Source organism: Heteronotia binoei, chromosome 1 (genome assembly GCF_032191835.1).
Source record: "Heteronotia binoei isolate CCM8104 ecotype False Entrance Well chromosome 1, APGP_CSIRO_Hbin_v1, whole genome shotgun sequence".
Lineage (NCBI taxonomy): Eukaryota > Metazoa > Chordata > Lepidosauria > Squamata > Gekkonidae > Heteronotia > Heteronotia binoei.
The window spans coordinates 215,496,833-215,519,332 of NC_083223.1; the positions used below are offsets into that span (position 1 = coordinate 215,496,833).

Genomic DNA, 22,500 nt, shown 5'->3' on the forward strand with positions numbered 1-22,500 from the left:
TGGAGTTATATACATTTTATTGTTGTTTTCTGTTGATTATAATAATAGGGATCTCTGTACTCACCAGAGCTGTTTCACTGGGTAGGGAAATTCTCCTGCCACTAGAAGATCTAGCCCCTTCCTTTGGTCTGAATGAGAGTCTCCAGTCCATCTAACTACCCACTCGTTCTTGTCAACTTTCCCCAGTTCTGCTGTCTGTGTTAAACTGCTCTCAGTTAGCGCTGAATTCTGAAACTGCCAGTACTCAACTCTTCTCAGCTAGGACTGAAATCAGACTCAACTCAGTCAAGGCAGAAATCTGACTCTCTCCTCAGCTTGCAACTCTCAAGTTTTTCTCTGCTCAACTGATGCTAACCAATCAGATTGCTTGGAGCAGCCTGTCACTCAAGGTTCTCTGTCTCTGTGAGGAATTAACCTTTCACAGCCCTTCAGATGATTGTGCAGCACTTCTACACTTTTAAAAGCGCAGTTCATCACAGAAGGCCATGGAGACTGGAAAGAAACATATATTCTCATGGTCCAACACACTTGAGGCAGTGATGAGTAAGAAAGAAAGTCTGCCTACTATGGAAAAATATTCTTACTTCATGACCATATTGTATCCTCAGTCAACACAATTAGAACACACACAGGTTTCACCACAAAGTACCTCTAATTTTAGTGCAAATGTCTTCAAGTCTTTCATTGGCATGGTCTAGCTCAGAGTGTTCTTCCAACAATTTTGGTTCTGTGAAATAATCATTTGTATCGCAGGGCTGTATTTCACGGAGGATCAACTGCAGACGCTCTGAAGTGTCTATGTGCAAAAAGAATGGTGTTGTAAGAACAAATACTTGTCCAGAGGCCCCCTACTCTCTCAAGTCTAACGATTATGCATTACTTTTCCTTTAAGCCTGGAAACCCCTTCACCTTCCTTCAAATCTGTCATCAAAACTGTCCTCCCTTTTTAGCTTCATCTTTGGCTGAACCTTTCAGTCCACATTCCATGAAGAAAATTAGTGCATTCATGAACTGAAAATAAATCACCTTACATAAACATAGCAGCATTAAAACATAATCTCTCACTAACAACAGGTATAGTTATACCTATCTGCAGCATTTGATACAGTGGACTGTGACATTTTGGTAACTGACTGCAATGAATGTGTGGGTAAAAGCAACAGCCCTCCATTGTTATTTTTTCTTTTTCTTGTTTTCACGAGGCAAAGGATTTTCACAGGAGCAGCAGAATCAGCTGGTTGAGACCCGAAATGTGGAGTACTCCAACAGTCCATTTTATCCCCAGTGGTCTTTAATTTCTAGGAAAAACCTTTGGCTGAGACCATCAGGAACGTCATAGTGTAGATGACACCCAAAGGTTTATACCTCATTATCAAAGCCTCCAGAAGCAGCCATGAAGGTGCTGGCCATGTCTTGAGGATCTAGTCAAGTGGCTAAACAAATAAGCTTAAGTCAAACAGAACAGAATGTTAGGATAGTTTGGACAGTGTCAATCTATCAGATTTACAATAGGATTAAGCTTTCTTTAGCAGATCAAGTTAGGAGTCTGGGGTGATCTTGGACCACTGCAAAGTAGAGCCCACAAGCCACAGAATTGGCCTGCAAAATGCTATTTTTCTTGTACTCCAAGGGAGAAAAATAAAACACAGTTTTATTGAGCCCTTGGCAGATAGTGTACAACTTGAAATGCATAGAATCAAGTCAGACTCAACTGAGAAATTGTTCTCAAGCTTAAAGCATTTGATGTAGAGGATCAGTGAAGCCCTGATGAGTATTTCATCAATCATTTAATGTTATCACTATAACTAGGCCGAGGTAAAGCACACAGTGGTAGAAGCAAATCCAGCAGCAAGCCAGAAGTAAACTGTCAGTGGCACTCACATACAAACATACTAGCCATCTTACTATGTGAAAGAACACTGGTGGCAGAGTGTGACAGAGAGAATGAAGGAAAGCATCTGAAGAATAAATGGCATATAAATAAGAGCTTTTGTTAAGCAAACTAGTTACAATTCAATATATTATAAAGATTTTTAGTAATCAACCTAAGAAGAGTTGAAGTTTTTAGAAAGATTCATGGGTTACCTGAGTCAGTATCCATTGGAATAAGTCCTTCAGGTGATGAACTCTGAACTACTGGAGACACTACAGCAGAAAGCTTATAGGATATCAGTATAAGCTTTGTTATCATCTGTTTCCATTCAGGAATCAGTGTCAAATTTCTGAAATAAGGTAAATCAAAAATTTCAGAGTGATCACACAATTGTAAAGATTAAATACAAGGTTGTTTTTAAAATACACATGCATAATATCAACTTTATTCAAGATTAAATTTATCTCATAATAATGATATTGGGGTTAAGAAATCATACTACACAGTAATTTTAAAATAGCACAGATGGATTGATTTAATATTAACGACACTTCTATTACTCAGTCCTTAGAAAATGCTGTACTTCTAGATAATGATGAGGGAATATATACAAGGCTAGCTATACAAGTGCAGCATCATAACCTCCAGTACTAATTCAGTCAAAATAAACTATATTTACCCTACAGCAATGTTAATTAATAGTACTGTATAGAAAAGAAACCATCAAGGCCAAAACAGGAACCAGTAGCGACACAGTTGTGATGTGACAGACAAAGAAATGGAAAAAACCAGTAGCAATAAACTTTACGGAACACACACTTACATGCCATCTAAATACTGTCACAATATTATGGACCCAGCCATGTTGGTATAATACCACAAACTTAATGTGCAACAGCAAGTAGTTGTAAATTAATTGCAACACCAAGGCAGCATAACAGGATACACTGGGCTCCACAGAGTTCTCCTGTCCCTTTGCACCAATAAGCTATCACACCCCAGGTCCATGTCGCCCTGCCCTGTCACCCCAAGGCTTAACTTGCAGGCCAGGGTCTCAGAATTGGGCAAGGAACCAGGTTATGGTCACCCAGGTGGCTCCCACGCCCCTACTGGGACTGTCTTTTTCTCTCTCTCTCTCTGGGGGTGCCCAGTCCTCTAGCGTTGTTTCTTCTCAATCCCACTCAGCCACTACCCTTTATCCTTTCCACATCTCTCCACCCTCCCCAGCGGTCAAACCTCACTCCCCTTTATAACCCAAGATGCCCAGCCGTCAGGGCTTGGCATATCTTCCCCTTCATCTACTCCCTCTTGCTCTTTCCCTGCCCTCCTGTCTCTGCTCCCACCCCACCCCGCAACTGGGCTGTCTTCAGCTGAGCAGCAGAAGCCACAAGGCCAGGCCCTGGCTCGACTGTTGAGCCTGGTTGGCTTCCCTCCCTGCCGGCCCCCAGACATGCTGTGCAGGCGCTGGACCTGCCCCTTTCTGGGGCCATCTTCAGCTCAGCCATGATCTTCGCCAAGCACAGCAGCTTCCTGTGTGGTCTCCTTGACTCCCCGGTAAGTTGGCCAGGGCTCAGGTTGCACAGCCTTGTCGGGGCTCCAGAGGCTCTCGGGGCCCTGCAGAACTCCAAGGGGCATCACAGGGGGCCTCTCAACGGAGTCCTGGCCAGGTCTCACCAGGACACAAGCCTTTGCCCAACCGCAGCTATATGCATCTGAACCACAGAGGAAACAAATAATTTTAATTCCTATTAATAGTATAAGGTAAAGTTGCTCACTTTAATGGTAACTGATGCAAGGTTCCAGTTATGCAATGTACTCTGCCATACATTGGGAATGAGGCAGCTGCTTGCAACAGAGACTTTTCAGCTTGCAGGATTTCTCCTTCAAGGTTTTCTAACAAACTCTTAATAACTGTAAGTGGATATAAACACAGAAGAAAAAGCAGACTGGTGATGATTACAACCTCATTAAAAAGAGATATGATAAAAAAAATAAAATTCTTTAGCCAACAGACAAGCGCACAATGATTCCAGCAAATTGGTGGCAATTTGGACATAAACTCATACAATACCCACCATAATCACTGCAAACTTCTCAAGAGATCTGATACACAATTGAAGATGTTTACAAAGACAATGAAAAATATCAGAGGGTCATATAGGCCAGATATAGCTTGAGGGAAGACACATGAAGACTAACTCAAAATACACTTGTTCTTTTCTTTTTGTTGACTGTGGAAATACTAAATAGCAACTAAAACTGAGTCTACTACCAAAAGCATGGATTTTTAAAAGTTGGTACTATCTCCTGGAAGTCGAATGCAACAATGCTTCGAAAGAGTTAACAGAAGTCCAGTGCAATCCTAAGGGGAAAATATACACCTTCTAGGCCACCTAACATCCTTGAATTTTAGAAAGGTGCAACTCTGCTTAAGACTGCCCTAATAATTGGTGATTTATTCATTTATTTCTACTCTTATTTCACCCTCCCTGCAAATGGCCTCAGGGTGGATCACAACAATAGCTGAACACAAAAATTCATTAGCTAAAATGATTTAAAACAGTATAAGCTAAAACAGGTAGCACTGTCAATTAAAGTAGAGGAGCCATGAAAGCTGGAGCCACTGGACTCATAAGATCTCAATCTGGGCCACATAGAGATGGAGAGCTTCAGCAAGGGAGGCTGACTTGATTGGATGCCCACTACCTCATCCAGGCCTATAAGGCCTCAAGCAGGAGTGTGTTCCACCAGGACAGGGCAGAAAACCCCCCCTGGATTTCGTTGAGGCTAAGCAGGCATCCCTTGGTCCAGGGACAGCCAGCAAATGTTGGTCAGCCAAGGCTCTCCAAGGAACATATGGGGACAGGAGGTCTCTCAGATATGTTGGCCCAGGCCATGCAAGGCTTTAAAGGTCAATACCAACACCTTGAAATGGATCCAGTATCCAATGGTAGCAAGTGCAAGTGCATACCTCCAGCTGAATGCACGCCTGCACAATCAGCAGATGTACTAGCTGGAATTTCCAGATCAGTCTCAAAGGCAAGCCCATGTAAAGTGAGTTACAGTAACCAAGCCTGGAGGTGACCATTATGTGGGTCACTGTAGCCAAGTCCTGCATGGAGAGGTAGGCCACAAGTTGCCTGATCTTCCAAAGATGATAGGTCGAACTGGCAACTGTGGTGACCTGGGTCTCCATAGAAAGTGAGGCATCCACAATCGTCCCCAGCCTCTTAACCTTCTGGGCCAGCACAAGTGATGCACTGTCCAAGGTTGGTAGCCTGATTCCTAACCACCACCACCACCACCCTCAGCTGAGGTAAAGAACCTCCATCTTCACTGGACTGAGTTTCAACTGGGTCTGCTGCAATCACCCAGCCACAGCCTCCAATACCCTGGTCAGATCCTCTGGAACAAAATCCAGGCAGCCATCCAACAACAGAAAGAGCTAAAACATATCATTATTTATAATTTTTCAACAAGCCTACAAGAAATACAATGTACATCTGGAATTGTTTCTAAATTTTAGCAATATGATTAACCAACTATTTCTCCAAAATGACAGGTTAATAAGACTTATAGCTAGAAAGAAAGATATAAAATGGTCCTGAAATTGTAATTATAACATGCCTGTAGGGCAATAAGCACACTTATCAGGCCATTTTATGGGATAATCTTTTTGGGGTTACTGATAAGTATTTTTCTGCATTACTGGGAAACCCTAAAATATGCAAATTTGTCCACAGGAAACTCCATTTCACTGTTCTGCTAATACACACAGAACCCTTATGTTCACTTTGAGGAAGCATCATTTCACTGACAATGCTATGGCCTGCTATGGCCACAACAGCAACCTACAGAATTTTAGAGGCTAGAAAAAAAACCAGGCAAGCTTCTCTCCCTCCCTGTTTAATACTGACCAGCCAAAGCATTCTTTTCCACTAGGTCAGAAGAGGTATCCTCCCCTGGCTGAAACGGGTCCAGAAGTAGGTGATTTTTAAAACAGACCTGGAGCAGGCCTTCCTGGTGTATCAAGAAGTTCAGCAGATACGAAGCAGTCACACAATCATATGGCTTGGTGCTCGTGCTGAGCTGCATTGCCACTTGGAACAATGGCTGCAATTTTTCAGGATCCTAAAATATGTTAAGAGGTGAGCAGGTTTCTTTGCAGAATTTCTCAGGTTCACAAATCAATACTAATCTAGCCTTTCTGTTAACAATAAGTGGAGTTGAATTAGGGGTATGTAACTTCAACTAACAGATCCTATCTGGAGCATTAACATCACATGGCTCATTATATCCCACAATTAGGGTCTCATTTAATCTACTGCATTGCAGGGGCTTGTGTATCAATATCCCAATGGAGACATTTCCCCATTACACCTCAGAGGCTTCCAGAAGGGAAAGGCTGGAATGAAACACAAACCCCTGGGATATAAATATATATGAGTTGCAAAGGTATCAGAATGCTGACTGCATTGCAATTCCCCCCATGCAGGAAACTTCTCTTACATCAGTCAGCAGTTTCAGAGAAGCAAGGATCAATAAACTCAATCCCAGCTGCAATCTGGCATTCTAATCCATCCATCCCCTCCCCTGGAAAGCTTTCACCTTGTTTCTATCGGGGTTCAGCAAGCATCTTAACAAACAGAAATTAAGGATCAGAACACTAAACTCTAGACCACGTGCAGTATATAAGCAGTATATAGCAAGCCCAAGTTAAATATTTCTGTCCCCACCCAATACTAATCAGTCTGACAAGTAAGAACTTTTCTAACTAGCCTCTAAGAACCACTATAACACAGAAATGGGCATCATTACATAAATCTTCACATGTGTACAGCTGTAATAACATTGAAATTGGACTAACATAAAGGTCAGATGAGAGGTGCTGAGGCCAAATCCAGACTGCTACAAGGAATCTTCTTACATGGCACCTCTCTGGTTAGGTGCCAGGTGAAGATGTTTTCATTTTCTTTGGTTTTGGTCATAGGTGCTTTTGTTTTCCCCTCTTTGTTGACACTGTTTTTAACTTTCATTTGGCTGTTATAGTTTAGTACTAATTCTGTTTTGTATTATTTATTTCACTTATTAGATTTTTGTTGTGACAAGCTTGTCATAAAGTGGTCAGCACATGCAAGTAAAGCAAGCATTGGCCAAATCAATCACAGCTGCCAACCCTAAGGCAACAGAGAAGCCACAGCTGAAGCCATTAAGCTTGCCAACAGTCAGTTCGGGGAAACAGTGAATGGGTCCTGGTCTGCCCGCCCTCCCTCCCTGCCACCAGCTCACCAGGCAAACTTGCCATCCTAGGAACTACCATCAACCTCAAGTCTCTGGTTTAAGGTCACACTTTTATTCTTTGAAGTCTTGTAAACAGACAGCATCGGTATCAATGAACTGATTCCATACCTGGAAATAAGGCAGTGCACAATGAAGTTTCATCAAAAATTCAAAGGCCAAGACCTTCACTTCCTCAAATGTGCTAGCAAAACAGTGTAGTAGAGTTTGAACACGGCTGGGTTCAACTTCTTGTGTTATCTGAAACAATACTGGGCTGTGGCCTGTTTCAAAACAAAGTTACACACCATGGTGCTATATTATATTCTTGGAGGAAAAGAATTTACTTCTCATTTAACATTTACATACAGATTGGCATAATATAATCAAGTCAATGTTAACAGTTCAACAGTAACAATTTAGGAATTTTTTGCCTTTTTAAATTACAGGATGTACTTAGGAGAGAACATGCTGTTGGGCATTGTTTATACAAACAGGATACCCCCACCCCATAACTAGGAAAAGGAACTGAAGACCAAACATGAACCATTTAAAACAGTTCCTCATGTGTCTGCTCTCGTATTGAGAATTGTTCAGCTGAAATCACACATCACCCAGAAAAAAATGTGAACATATGAAGCCTAATTCACTCAACTGAGCAGGGTCTTCTGCAGATATTTGACAGACTGCACTTTAAAAGCTCATAAGTGCTATGTAACCATGTGAAGGGTTAATGTCTCACAGAGCCAGAGAGGCTCCTCAAAGGAATTTGATTGGTTAGTGTCAGTTGAACAGAAAGACTTGGGAACTGACTGCTGAAGAGAACTCAGTTTCAGCTCTGACTGAGAACTGGAACTGTTTAACCCTGTCTTAAGACTGGGAAGGTTGGCAAAGAGGAATGGCAGGATCGGTAAAGACCCCCCTTTAGGCCAGAAAAAGGGACAGATCTTCTAGTTAGAGAAGAAATTCCCTGCTCAGTTGACAAAAGATACAGCTCAAAGATTGGAGTGATCCCCAGAGTGCCCGGAGGTGAAATTTGGGTAGTTGGTAGTATGTCCCTGACTTCTGAATGTCAGTTGTATGCAATGATAAACAGTTTCTAGCACATGCTGGGAAAGTGAAACTGAACTGCCAGGTAGATCATCTAAGTGACAGAAGGTGGCTGGTTGCCAGATTGCATCAGCCTATGCACTGTCAGCATGACTCAGCAGGAAGCTGATTGGTTACCTGGCTGGACCTGATGTATAAATGTACAGAGACACTTTACTGCGTGTGGGATTTGTATGGTGGAGAGCAGCGGAGCATTCTGTCGGATTGGAGAGTGGAGGTGTAAATAAATTGTATATAGTGGTTTTAACACTACTGTGTGCAAGCCTTCATTCTTTGCATCACTAAAACCACCCTCACTAAGCACAGGCGCATCAACACTGAAATCTGAAGAGTCAGTTAAACTCAAGAAAGTAAAATGGAATGTTTAGGAAACACTGAAACCAAAGCCTCTCATTTCTAAGATTTTGTGAAAAGCCTACAAATTCTCACTTGCTGGAAACATGCAAGCTGGAGTTTGTGATTACCGCAAGTCACCCCAGAGTTATATTTGATTCTCCATAGACATTTTACCCCTGATTTCACCTAACCTTTTCCTCTCTATGTTGAATAAAATATCTTGTTTATTTTTTAACTTTAAAAGCTCTCATGTGCCATTTTCAGAAGTTTAGAGGGGGGGGGGGGGGAAATCACACTCTTCCTTAAGTTCCTGGCCTGAACCAGCAACAAAATACAATAAAGTGACAGGGTGGGACAGCCATATATCTTCAAATAATATATATATATATATATATATATACACACACACACACACACACACACACATATATATACACACACACACACAGGGACTGCTCAGTCAGAAAAGCGGAAAAAAACAGAGAGAAAATCCTACAACTGAATGACGGAATAGGGCTAGATCATGACAGAGTGCTACTCTGCAAATGGGCAGAAACAACTGCCTTGTACATGTACTTTCTCTGTTATAGTCCCTACCTTCTGGAATGGGCTACCTGATGAGGCTAAGAAGGCTCCCACTCTTCTAGCTTTCTACAAGCTCTACAAAACTAAATTACTCAGTAGGGGTTTTTTTACAAAGGTAATAGGGCTGTAATATAATGAAATGGTTCCAAAAATACACTGGTAAGGACTGTGGACTATATTACTGTATTGTGTCTGTTGCTGAAAAAGTATGTTCCTGCTATGTAATTTCTGCATTGCTTAATGTGTTGTTAAAATGCTTCTGCTTTGTTTCAGCTCTGCTTCAGATTTCTGCTTGTTATATTTCTGCAAATCCAAACTCTACTGTGCTGTTTATTGTATTGTTGTGTCTGCATTTGACTTACATTATGTAATCTGCATTTTGTCCCATTGAGAAAGACGGACTATTATTATAAATTTAAAATAAAAATAAACCCATACAACATCCAAGTTACTAGGCTGAGATAATGCTCCTATTCACGTATGTTTAATGCAAAATAAAGCTTTCATATTTGATAGAATATTCATGTCTTTGTAGGCTTCAGATAACTGAAACATGACTGGGCTGCAAAACTGCAAAAGCCTTCCAGGGGAAAAAAAAGACAAAGGTGAGCTATTTAGACGCACTAAATCCCATTCCCACTCAGGTTAGAGGGTATAAGGAGAAACAAACAGGCAAGATGCTACTTTAAATTCTGCACCCTTCAGCATTGGAGTACTCATGTTCTTAAATAAATTATTTTACCTCTAATACTACCGGACCCTTTAAATAAAAGAAAATGCAAGTGTCATCCAAATTTTATTTTTTAAAAAACAACAACAGGAATTTAGAGGGAAAGTTGCAATGTTCGGCAGCAACATAATCTGGCGAAAATTTGGGAGAACTACGAATCCTCACCTTGTCATGGAAGCTTGCTGGGGGACCTTGACCAGTCACACTCTCTCATCCTAACTTACCTATAGAACCATTATGAGGATACAATGTAATAGAGGAGAAGAGTACAGGAGGACCATTTGGTTCCTGGTTCCAGCTGGCTAGGTGGTAGTATTCTGTCATGCTCCGTAAAGAGCTAAATTTTCTTTTCTATCTGTTCATTCAAACTTGCTGGTTTGGAATTGGCTTTGCTGTTTCGTTTTGCTTCAAGGCAGCTGTTTCGGCAGGCTGAAACCTTTTTACTTTTACTTTCAGGATGTTTTCTTTATGCCCAGCGATAAGACGCTGAGTGTAGGCTAATTAGCTCTGGGTGGGAGAGGGCAATAGCTGGCATACCGACAGAGATTGTTTATCTTCCTCCATTTTTATAGCTATATAACTTTTCTAATGGCGATCTATTAAATCCCATATTTTATTACTCCTTTAATTTGGGTTAAATTGGTCCAGTTCCTACTATGCTGAGAACAGCACTGTGGTTGGAGGATATGTGATAGGTTTCACCTGTGGGTTGAGTGTAACTAGGCATCTACAGGCTGTCCTCTACTTCAGAGCAGCATTGTTTTAGCTGATTTTAATTGGTTTTAAAAAGTGTTTAAAATAGTGATTTTAGCTTTTGCTTTAAACAGTTTTATCCTTTTTTGTTTTTAATTGGTTTTAGCATTTATTTTAAACAGTTTTTTAAAACAGTTTCTTCTTGCTTTTAACTTTTAAACCCTTTCTTTTTAAAAAACTCTTTTAAGCAATCGACGTAAGCCACTTCCAGCCCCCATTTGGGAGACATGGGGAGTATAAATGAAGTAAATAAAATTCTCCATCTCACAGTCAAGGTAGCTTACCTTCTGATATAGGAAATATCTCAGCTATTATTCCCAAAAGAGTCAGTGCAGTAAAACTGGTAGGATGAGATGAACCAGGAAACAGGGCTCCGAAAAGCATATCACAGAGAGATGACATGAAATCCTAAAGGAAAGAACAGAGATTTTATTGGGTCACAGTGTGTAGTCTTTAGCTTTATCTTAGAAATGGAGAAAACACATTTTGCCACAAAAAAGTATGATTCAAACATATGTTTTTAAAAGTCTCCATGACTGAACCGTCTTTGTGATGATGCATTAGTCTTGTACCACAGCCTCATCCTCCAGCTACCTTTTCTTGCAGTCAAAACTGCTGTGTTCAGCCCTGAAAGGATACCAAGAAGAATTGGATAATGCCCCATTCCATTTCCTTCCTGTTTCATGTCCATTCTTTGTGCTTCGCTCTTCACCCATATCTTCATTTTCTTCTTATGGTTCTATGTAAGTTTTGCTCTTTCCACTTGCCTTTATTAAATTTCCATAAGGATCCAAATATAGCTAAATGGAACAGCAGGCTGGAAAGCCAGGGCTAGTAACTGCAAATTTAACTACCGCTGGTAGCAGCCATTTGGCTGTTCAATTATTTATTTATTTATTTTTGATAATTTCTAGTCCTCCCTATCCTGCGAGCAGGCTCAGGGCAGATCACAACAGACTTAAACAACAACTGAAGGCAATAAATTAGTAAGGTCTATCATTTGGAGGTGCCAGAGTTCAGAGGCAGAACACATGTTTTACATGCAAAATGTCTGGAGTATCCAAATTATTTTTTTAAATTAAATTTGGAGACCAGCTGCCAGTCAGTTTAGTCAATACTCTAACAGGCCCAATGGTCTGTCAATATAAGCTAGCTTTACATATTTATAACTGCTTTCCCATCACACAGCACCAGTTAAATCAGTTGCATTCTTTGTGCCCCATTTCTGAAGATACTAGATTGGAAAAGTGCAAGCCAGCTGTTATATTAATTCTCTCAAATTTAGAGCAAGCTCCAACACATACCTTATATCCTTGCAAAATCACAAGTGGATTCCACTTTAACTGTTTAGTTGGATCTTTTGGTTTCATTTGCTGCATTCTATAAATTGTTTGGGAGCTTTCATATATCCGACAGAACAACTTTTAAAAAGGAAACAGAACACCACCAGATTACAAACATTGAGCATGACAACACATTTCATTTTTTAAAAAGATATAATAAAATTTTATTTTCAGATCACTTTGGTGAAAGATGCAGTGATAGTTCCAAACTCTCACTTTTTATTTTATTTTTTTTATTTTATTGGGTTTATATCCTACCCTACCCCACAAGTGGGCTCAGGGTGGTCACAACATATAAAACATGAATTGTTAAAAACCTATGATCTAAAACCAGATTTAAAACAGTACAAAACAAGCTGGCAGCTTAACAAACAGCATTCAGGTAGTCCATAATGCCTTCTGCAAGACGTAAGTCCTGGCACTAGGGCCAGTGCTGTGAGCAGGGGAGGCTGAGATGGTTGGCCTGGTAGGACAGCTGCATTTTACAGGCCTTGCGGAACTGTAACAAGTCTCACAGGGCCCTGATCTAAGTTGGGAGCAAGTTCCACCAGGCTGGGGCCAGAGCAGAAAAAGTCCTGGCCCTGGTCGAGGCTAAGTGGATGTCTTTTGGGCTTGGGACTACCAGAAGATACTGATCAGCAGAACACAAGGCCTTCTAGAGCACATATGGGAAGAGATGGTTACGTAGGTATGCTGGTCCCTGGCCGCATAGGGCTTTAAAGGACACCATCATAACCTTGAACCAATCTGGTACTCAAAGGGCAGCCAATGCAGTTGGCGTAGCACCATACCTGCTTCAATTACCTTTTTCAAAAGGGAACAGATCTGTTGTCTCACCGCTGGAGACTGACTGTTCAAGTTATATCTAACAAAAAACTTAATCAGCTGCATCTCTTCCAGCGAGATAGTTTCTGTGCTTCGGTGGCTTTCACAAAGCAATCCTAAAGCATCTATCCGTACCTTTAAAGAGAGTCAATAGTGAGTTTTTAATAACAACTGTCTTTATTAAAGTTTTATAAAGTTTGCAACTGTATAATAAAAAGCACCACATCAAAGATACTTAGGCTGGTACCTGATCATGCTGATGAACTAAGCCTTGTTTTGTACATCCAACAGACACAAGGCCATCATGCAAGATATCTGTAAATTGCAGATGCCCGTGGGCTCTGGCTGTCCTCAGGCATGCCATCAAAGCTCCAAATGCCCCTCTGGTATTGGAGGAACCTAAACAAAACAGTGTAAGTGTTGCAGACAATACATTAGACATCAGTCTCCTTAAAATTTTGCTGAAAATGATCCTTGCCTATAGAAGCTCAAGCCACAATTAAATTCATGACAATTAGTCTTTAAAATGCCATTGCACTGTTTCAGAACTACTTTTACAAGGGATACTTAGAAAATGATGTTTGTATTCCCCAGTGTCTGGGAAAAAACAAAAAGGCTACACTAACCACACTCAACTTAAAACAGCTTTCTATCATTTCCCATATCATATTAATAGATTAAAAATTTTGCTAGCTGAGTTCTCAGTGAACTTTCAGAGCAGGACCAGATCTACATGTTTTTGAGGGGAGGGAAATTAAAAAATGACACCCCCTTATAGGCCTATTATGCGCCCATAGAATAGAATGGACTCCATACCCAATTTGGCGCCTCCCCTCCGGCAGTGCCCAGGGCAAGCGCCCCCTATGCCCCTCCCTAGATCTGGCCCTGTTTCAGAATTTTCCTCTGAGAATTTGGCGCAGTTTCTGTCTTGTCTCTTCCTGGTATTTTTTTTCCCTTCAGCAAGCCAAGGCAATAATCTACTTATTATCAAGTCTGTGGGTATGTATGTCACAGCGTTTTAAGCGATAAATGAAATGGCCAATCACATCAGGTCAAAAGGACAACATAAAGCGCACAAAAGTTAAAAAGCAATGAGAGCCTTGTATGCTTCCCTCACAACAATTATGTATCCTTTTAGGTGCAGAAATGCATCTTGGATTTAATGGCCATATATGTCTACAATATACCTACCTTGTCTTAAGAATTTCACTCATTTCAGAAAGAAAAAAAAATCAGGAGTTTTTTCACTATTCCCTCAAATTTCAATTTTTCCATCGGAAAAGGGCGGAGGGCCCTTGGGCAAAAAACAGAATACCCCCAATTGTTTCCCATGTATTTCCTTCAACCCTAGGAATATTCTTTCTGAAGGGGTCAGAACAGGACAAGAGTGGAGAATAACAGTGGGAAACTATGTTCCATCCATAAGTGGTTGGATACAGGAATTTATTATCCTTAATAAAAACCAATACAGAAAATGTTTCACAAAAAAACTATGAAAGACAGTACGACATTTATTTTATTGTAAGCATGATGGTAAATGAGGAAATTATAAAGCCAAGGCTATTTCCAAAGTAGTTTTTTTGCCAATGGATGGAACTTCCAGCAGTGCAATGGAATCCTCTCCCCACCCTTCCTGATGAAGACCAAGCTCACAAAAGCATGCTCTTGGAAGACAGGAGAACCTCAAGAACAGTGTGGGTTATGGATCAATGAAATTTCCCACCCTCTGGCACAAGGCATAAAGTGACCTTACGATTCAACCCCAAATTCTCAATTTTCAAAATGCATTTCTATCATCTGAGCAACTTATCCTGCCATTTCTCACACTTCATGCTTGCCAAAAAATATCTGCCAAAAGGAAGCAACATCAACCACCCATCTGAATTATTTTAGATAGAAGGCAGGAGGAAAGATGAAAGATGACAGAAGGGCTTTTTTTGTAGAAAAAGCGTGGCAGGAACTTATTTGCATATTAGGCCACACCCCCTGACACCACCATTGTTTCACACAGGGGGGTTGGTAGAAAAAGTCTAGCAGGAACTTATTTGCATATCAAGCCACACTCCCTGACACCAAACCAGATGGAACTGTGTTCTTGTGCGTTCCTGCTAAAAAAAAAAAGCCATGGATAGATAGATAGATATGATTGTTCTTACCAACACTGGATTCAGCTGAAGTCCGAAGGATTTTAATCATGTAGTTCAAGCTTTCAGGGCTACATTTCAGCAACTTTGGCAGGTAATAATCTATTATATAGGTGGTTTGCTCTGGATTCCCATCACACAAAATCAAAAGCAGAGGGGACACCCAAGTCGCATGCCAATCATCAATCCAGACTTCTCCTTCCATTACAGATGAAAGATGCTTCTTGTGATTCATAAACATGATTTCCAACAGATCGCTTGCATAAGGTGCAAAAGACTGATCACTCATTACATCCAAGATCTGAGCAGGAATTGTCCTATCCATTGCCAGAACATTATCACAGCCAATGCACTCAACAAGATAGCCAAGTGATGAATATTTGCCTTTAACGTGCCATTCTAAACTTAACAAACTTTCAGTCAATGTGAAGAAGAAAGGGTCTGGTTTTACAGTGGATCCTTTTATGGTGGCCTGGTGTATTTGGAGGACATTCTTAAATATGAGTTTTGTCTGATGTCTAACAGCATCCAAAGGATGTTCCCAGTGTGCATACACATAGTCCAGCATTTTTCTAATTGTGTCTGAGTTTCCACCGACTGCAAGATGCAAGTTTTTGGAACTTGACGGAAGGGCGCCCAATGTTGAATTGGTCCATATAGCTAAAATTCTGGACAAGGATGCTGCCATGTTAGACTCTTTTAACCTTCAAGAGATAACAAGAACAATGGGAAAGAGGAACACTGGGACAATTTTATCCTCTAATGTTTGCCTATTTTCATAACATTAGACAACTGCTATTGCTGCTACTCATACTTTTAAAGTATGCACTGAATAGACTGCAGTTTTAGTTAAACAGTATATTCCCACAGAAGAACTGCAGTATATTTTTATTACATTCACACCATGGAAGGAAACTATAGGGGAAAAGTCATGAATCTTTACTCTCCTCCTGATCTATCTACTCTCCACTGCAGGAATAAAAAAACCCAAATATCCCCTAACAGGCATGTATCTGGATTGTGTTCTCCAGCAGCCTAGAACAAATTCTTGTACTCATCCACTAGTGACCAATCCCTACTATTTGTCCTGTTTACTTGCAGTAAGTAGACAACTAAGAACAAGCTAAATATTTGTCCCAACACCATCCGGCTTCCTTTAAAGGAGACAGATGGTATAATTGTTTGACTTGCATGGGAAGAAGGAATAGAATGAGTCTTCTCCCATTACCAACAGCAAAAGACTGGTAACTTAAGTTAGCAATCATTGCTCCTAACCCTCTTCAAAGAAAGAGAAGAAGCTCTAAGGTCAGATCCTTGGCAGTTGCCGTTTCTGGCTTCAAGGCATCTCAGATAACAATGTACTTTACATACAGTGATACCATTAATATTCTATCACATATTTACATCACATATTTATCCCTACCTTCCTCCAAGTAGTTCAAAACACAAGCAGTATACAGTTCTTCCCTTCTCCACTTATCTACTTGCAGTGAGTAGGCATTACAGTAAGTGAGTAGGCATTACAGTAAGTAGGCATCACAGAACCAGTGAGAAAGGCTGAGGCTGAGACACTGACAAACCAAAGTTTCATAGCTGAGGTCCATGAGATCACCATAAAGCCTTGAGGTTGCAACATCCCTGTGAGAACTCTGTTCTAAAGCAGCACAGAAGCCTGATTCAAATCAGGACCATGGCTCCAGTTTTCCCCACCATATCACTTTCCTAAACTGAAACAGTCCTGGGAGCATTATTTGCCCAGTTGGAGAGAAGCACATCTGTCAAGCATATGCGCATGCACAAGACAAAGAATGACCCCTGGGGTTGTTTCAGGTTGAGAAAACAGCATGAGAGGAGGAGGCTGATGCCTCTCCTCCCCCTGGAGCTCAACCCAAAAGGGGTTCCTGAAGCACTTTAGAAATGAGTTCTCATGAGGAACTCACAGATGCATCCTGCTGCCAGTCCCCACTGAGATAACATACTAAACGTAACATGAAGCTTGGGCCTGAGTCGAGATTTGAACTTGTTTCTTCCGAGTCCTAATGTGACAGTATAACCATCATTACCATTCTGGTTCCGGCTCTAAATACTGCTTTAAAAAAAGACAGGTGAACGTACTAGTGTTCCAATCAGGTATTTTCCCTTCTTTCCAATGAACCTGAACTTCCCATTTATAGTTAACAACATAGCTGATTATCCACAACTGAGCTAATTAAAGATTCATGCAACACAGGGAAGTGGGAAAGGGGGAGAAGAGACATGCCCTTGAAGCACTTTTAACATATTTTAGGACTCAGGGACTAACCAGTTAATCTCATTGACTACTATCAGGGCTTTTTTGTAGAAAAAGCCCAGCAGGAACTCATTTACATATTAGGCCACACCTCCTGATACCAAGCCAGTCAGAACTGCGTTCCTGCTCAAAAAAAGCCCTGACTACTATTATTTTCTATTTAGTTTTCCCTTTGCAAATACATCCCTGTATTTCACAAACATGTATTATTTGTTAAGATGTTCTTAGACAAACTAAAATATTCTCTAAATTAAGCTAGTAAGTTAAGGCTCAAATTCAGCTGTAGGTAATATCCAAACTGTGACCACAGAGCAGTATTCTTGATGACCGCCCCACAACTGTGGATCTCTTCTAATCATTCTGATCTGCCAAAACACAATCCTACTACCAAACCATTAAGGACCTTTCTCTTTGGGCTTTCTGATAGTCAGATTTAAGGTTTCATTCATGCATGTTTTCTTTAGCCCAATTTAGGATGTTCAGTGATTATGTAACCTTTGTCCTAAAATGAATGAAGTAGGCTTACCTTGTACTCAGGACTAACAAAACAGAAGAAATATCCAGGAGCAGCTTCTCACCACTGTGTCCCATGCAGCCATCCCTCCAGTCCAACATGGCCAGTGCTCCATGGCAAACAAAAAGGAGGACTGAGTCAGAGAGTTTAGCTGTGCAAAGGCTCCCACAGCTGTCCACAAACCAGTCTGGTACATTTAAACATTTCAGTGAGCCACAAAGCAAGTCGTTGATCTGCAAAACACAATTTTATTGAAGCCGCCGAAGGGAGAGGAAATGCTCATTACTGAACAGAAAGCAAGCAAAGCAAGCAAGGATTCAGAAAAAAATTTTCCCACTGATATCCCACCATGACTGTGGAACTCCCTCCCCCTGGAGCTATAGTTGCCTCCATCCCTACAGGTCTTCCATAAGAATTCAAGATATATCTGTTTTGGATGACATTGGAGCACTCATTTTTACTTGCATTTTAAGATCGCTACACTATTTCAAATTTCGGTTGCTGCTGTTACTTTTTTTACCTTATTCTTGCTGGTTTATTGAGAGTATGCTGTAATTAATTTTAAAAGCATTGCTCTTAATAGCTGTTCATTTTTAGTTAATTGCAGAATGCAATAAAAAAATGAGAATTCAGATGACAACTGGAAAAAGTGCAGTCCTAAATAGAGTTACTCCCTCCTTATAGTTTAGGGAATATCAAATGTTCAGGCTAGCCCAATCTCATCAGATCCTAGAAGCCTGACAAAGTAGGCCCTATTTAGAATACCAAGAAAATCCACTGCTGCTATGCAGAAGCAGGCAATGGCAAACCACCCTTTTTAAAAAAAAATTATTTACCTTAAATGTATATGTCACCCACTCCAGATACGGACTCTGGGCAGCTCACAGTCATAATACAATAGTAACAATACCTTATGATCATAAAATTAAACACATATAAACAATTTATAATTTAAAACTTTAAAATGATGCTATAAAATTTCTTACATAGGCAGTCCAGCTTCATTTTGGTTCTTAATTCTCTGAATTACTCTATTAGGTATAAATAGATGGTAGTATTCAGCGACATAATGGTGGCAGCTGCTCATGTATTAATTACTGTAGGCCTGCTGGAAAAGGTTGGTTTTACAGGCCCTGCAGAATTGGGAGATCCCACAGGGCTCTCATGGCCTCTGGGAGCGCGTTCCCTAGTTTAGGGGCTGCAACAGAGAAGGCCCTTGCCCATGTAGAGCATAATCTGGCCTCTCTTGGTCCAGGGATGGATAACCGATGTTGACTTCCTGAATGCAGTGCTCTCTGGGGTATATATGGGGAAAGGCGGTCCCTTAGATAGGCAGGTCTTTGGCCATATAGGGCTTTAAAGGTCAATACCAACACTTTGAAGCGGATTCGGTGCACTATAAGCAGGCAGTGCAGCTCTTTCAGCACCGGTTGAATGTGCTCCCATTGAGGGAGCCCCATTAGCAGCCACGCTGCAGTGTTCTGCACTAGCTGCAGTGTTCTGAGTCAGAGTCAAAGGTAGCCCCATGTAGAGGGCATTACAGTAGTCTATCCTTGAGGTGACAGTAGCACGGATAACCATTACCAAGTCATGGTGCTCCAGGAAAGGGGCCAACTGCTGTACCCACTGCAGATGAAAAAAGGCAGACTTGGCAGTGGCTGCCACCTGATCCTCCATAGTCAAAAAGGGCTCCAGGAGCACTCCCAGGCTCCTGACTTTAGGGGCTGGTTTCAACACCACCCCATCAAAGATCAGCAAGGGAATCTCCTTTCCTGGACCACCACAACTCAGATACAGAAGCTTCGTCTTCGTTGGATTTAACTTCAGTCGACTCACCCTGAGCCAGGATGTCATAGCTTGTAATGCCTGGTCTAGGTTATACATGGCGGAGTCGGACTGGCCACCCATCAATAGATAGAGCTGGGTGTCATCTGCATATTGATGACACCCCAGCCCATACCTCCTGACAATCTGGGCAAGGGGGCACATACAGATGTTAAGTAACATCGGGGATAGAATCGCACCTTGCGGCACACCACATATAACTGGGTGCCTCTGGGACAATTCCTCCCCTATCACCACCCTTTGTCCCCGGATCTTGGAGGAAAGAGCACAGTCATTGCAAGGCAGACCCCCAAATCCCCACATTGACCTCTGTTTTACTACTAATTAACTCATTAGATTATTTATTATTATATATTTGGACTGGATTACATAAATATTTTTAGCAAATTGATTTGAATTAATGAGGGAGTTTAAAATTGATTGCTATTAGAATTAATTTCATCAAATATATATAGGAATTGGGAGGGGTTCTTGGGTTGATTAGAATTTAGGATTGAATGGGACGGAGCGGGGCGAGAACAACTTAGATAGCAGCCTGATAGTGGTCAACACAGCAGCTGCTACCATCGAGAAATGGCCAGCTCAGGGATTCCAGTGCTCCTGGGGAGGGGGAGGTATGGCGGTGGGAACAGATGTTATAAGGGAGGAGGACAGAGACATGTCAGTGCTCGGCCCCCCTCCAATCTGCGTCCCATCCCGAGGGTGACAGGTAGTAGGGCCAGGTGTAACCCGCCTCCGTCATTGGTGTTATGCAACGCCAGGTCCATCAATAACAAAACCTCAATTCTTCGAGAGTTTATGCTCGAACAGAATATGGACCTGGCTTGCGTGACTGAGACCTGGATTCGGGAGGGAGACACAGTGGCCCTCTCGCAAACAGCTCCCCCAGGTTACTCAGTCTTCCACCAATCGCGGACTAGCGGGCGGGGGGGAGGAGTGGCATTATTTGCACGGGAGGCTTACTCCTTCAGGGCGCTCCCAGCCCCAAAGATTGAGGGTATTGAATGTGCCGGTCTGGCGTGGGAGGCTGGAGAGGGGTTGGCGATTTGGCTGGTGTACCGTACGCCTAACGCACCGGCCAACGCTTTACCGTCCCTGCTCGAGGCGGCGACAGGCTGGGCACTGGAGCACCCAAGATTGATAATCCTGGGTGACTTCAACGTCCATGCTGATGACCCGTCCTCCAGTCAGGCGACGGACCTAGTGTCTTCCATGGCGACACTGGGACTCCCTCAATTTGTTGTAACCCCCACCCACCAGGCCGGACACATGTTAGACCTGATCTTTGCGGCTGGGGTTACAGTGAGCGATATAACCACAGAGGCGGTGCCATGGTCGGATCACTTCGCCCTCAAGGCTCGTGTAGATATGCCTCCCCAAACCTGTTTAGGCGAGGAGCCAATTATGGCTCGCCTGCGGAGCCAAATGGACCCGGAACGGTTCCAGATGGCCCTTCGGGACCCCTGGCCCGCTGGCGATTCCCTCGATGGCCTGATTGAGACCTGGAATAGCCGGCTCTCTAGGGCCATTGAGGAGATCGCACCTTGGCGCCCTCTGCGACCTCGGACTAAGCTGGCTCCGTGGTATACCCCGGAATTACGCCAGCTGAAACAAGGCCTTAGACGGCTAGAGAGGCAATGGCGGCGTTCTCGTGACGAAGCGACTAGAACATCTTATAGGAAGTTTATGAAGTCCTATGAGATGGCAATCAAGGCCGCAAAGAAAATATACTTTGCGGCCAAGATTGCATCTGCAAATTCGCGCCTGGCCCAATTATTTAGAATAATTTGGAACCTTACTACGTTGCCACAGGGCGACTCAAAAGCTAATGAATTGGAGATTGACTGTGAGGCTTTTGCGAAATTTTTTGCTGATAAGGTCCAATCGCTCCGCCACGACTGCCCTGCCAACTTATGTGTTTTAACCAATTTATTGATAGCATATGGTTACAGAACTTAATTTCCCTTCGTTGCTTCAATACTAGCCCATATGACTTTTCAATCCCCCCTCCCTCCAATATAGACTTCCCCGAGGTTATAGATTCTAATTCAATACTAAAGATACCCTGCCAACTTAGATGCAGTAAGTGAACTCAAGGCCCAATGCGTGTCTTCCGATTCAACCCTGGACTGCTTCGACCCGCTCAGCTTGGAGGAGGTCGACAGAATTCTTGGCACTGCACGATCCACAACTTGTGATCTGGACCCATGCCCCTCCTGGCTAATTAAGGCCTGCCAGGAGGAATTACGATATCCTATACGGGATATTATAAACTGATCCCTTTCAGAGGGCGCCTTTCCAACACCCCTGAAAGAGGCATTGGTCCGCCCTCTCCTGAAAAAAGCTTCATCAGACCCGGCCAAATTGGCAGACTATCGACCGGTCTCAAATTTGCCCTTTTTGGGCAAAATTATTGAGAGGGCTGTGGCGTTGCAGTTACAGGACTTTCTGGAGGACGCCTCCACTCTAGACCCATGCCAGTCCGGCTTCCGCCCGGGCCATGGGACGGAGACAGTCTTGGTCGCCCTCATGGATGACCTCCGACGACAACTGGATCGAGGCGGCTTGGCAGTATTGCTGCTGCTAGACCTGTCGGCTGCGTTCGATACGGTCGACCATCGGCTGCTGACCCGCCACCTCGCCGACGCAGGAATTCGGGGGCTAGCCCTACAATGGCTCTCCTCCTTCCTGGAAAGTCGGGGACAAAGGGTGGCAATTGGGGGGGAGCTGTCTCAGAGACACCCACTTCATTGTGGGGTGCCTCAGGGAGCAGTTCTCTCCCCTATGTTGTTTAACATCTTTATGCGCCCCCTTGCCCAGATTGTACGGAGGTATGGGCTGGGTTGCCATCAGTATGCAGATGACACCCAGCTCT

The 22,500-nt window shown here is 42.5% G+C and overlaps 1 protein-coding gene across 3 annotated transcripts in view; it reads right to left on the reverse strand.

The window, feature by feature from the left end:
* THADA (THADA armadillo repeat containing) overlaps nucleotides 1-22,500 on the reverse strand; it is a 313,338-nt gene that overhangs the window by 261,731 nt on the left and 29,107 nt on the right. For all 3 annotated transcript variants that reach the window (XM_060247508.1, XM_060247518.1, XM_060247527.1), the window contains exons 10-20: nucleotides 17,793-18,013; nucleotides 14,989-15,680; nucleotides 13,080-13,231; nucleotides 12,812-12,967; nucleotides 11,969-12,085; nucleotides 10,949-11,072; nucleotides 7,283-7,434; nucleotides 5,791-6,004; nucleotides 3,649-3,784; nucleotides 2,086-2,222; nucleotides 650-796 (exon numbers count right to left, since the gene is read on the reverse strand). In XM_060247508.1, the coding sequence (XP_060103491.1) occupies nucleotides 650-796; nucleotides 2,086-2,222; nucleotides 3,649-3,784; nucleotides 5,791-6,004; nucleotides 7,283-7,434; nucleotides 10,949-11,072; nucleotides 11,969-12,085; nucleotides 12,812-12,967; nucleotides 13,080-13,231; nucleotides 14,989-15,680; nucleotides 17,793-18,013 (2,248 nt within the window). The remainder of the gene's footprint in view (nucleotides 1-649; nucleotides 797-2,085; nucleotides 2,223-3,648; nucleotides 3,785-5,790; nucleotides 6,005-7,282; nucleotides 7,435-10,948; nucleotides 11,073-11,968; nucleotides 12,086-12,811; nucleotides 12,968-13,079; nucleotides 13,232-14,988; nucleotides 15,681-17,792; nucleotides 18,014-22,500) is intronic.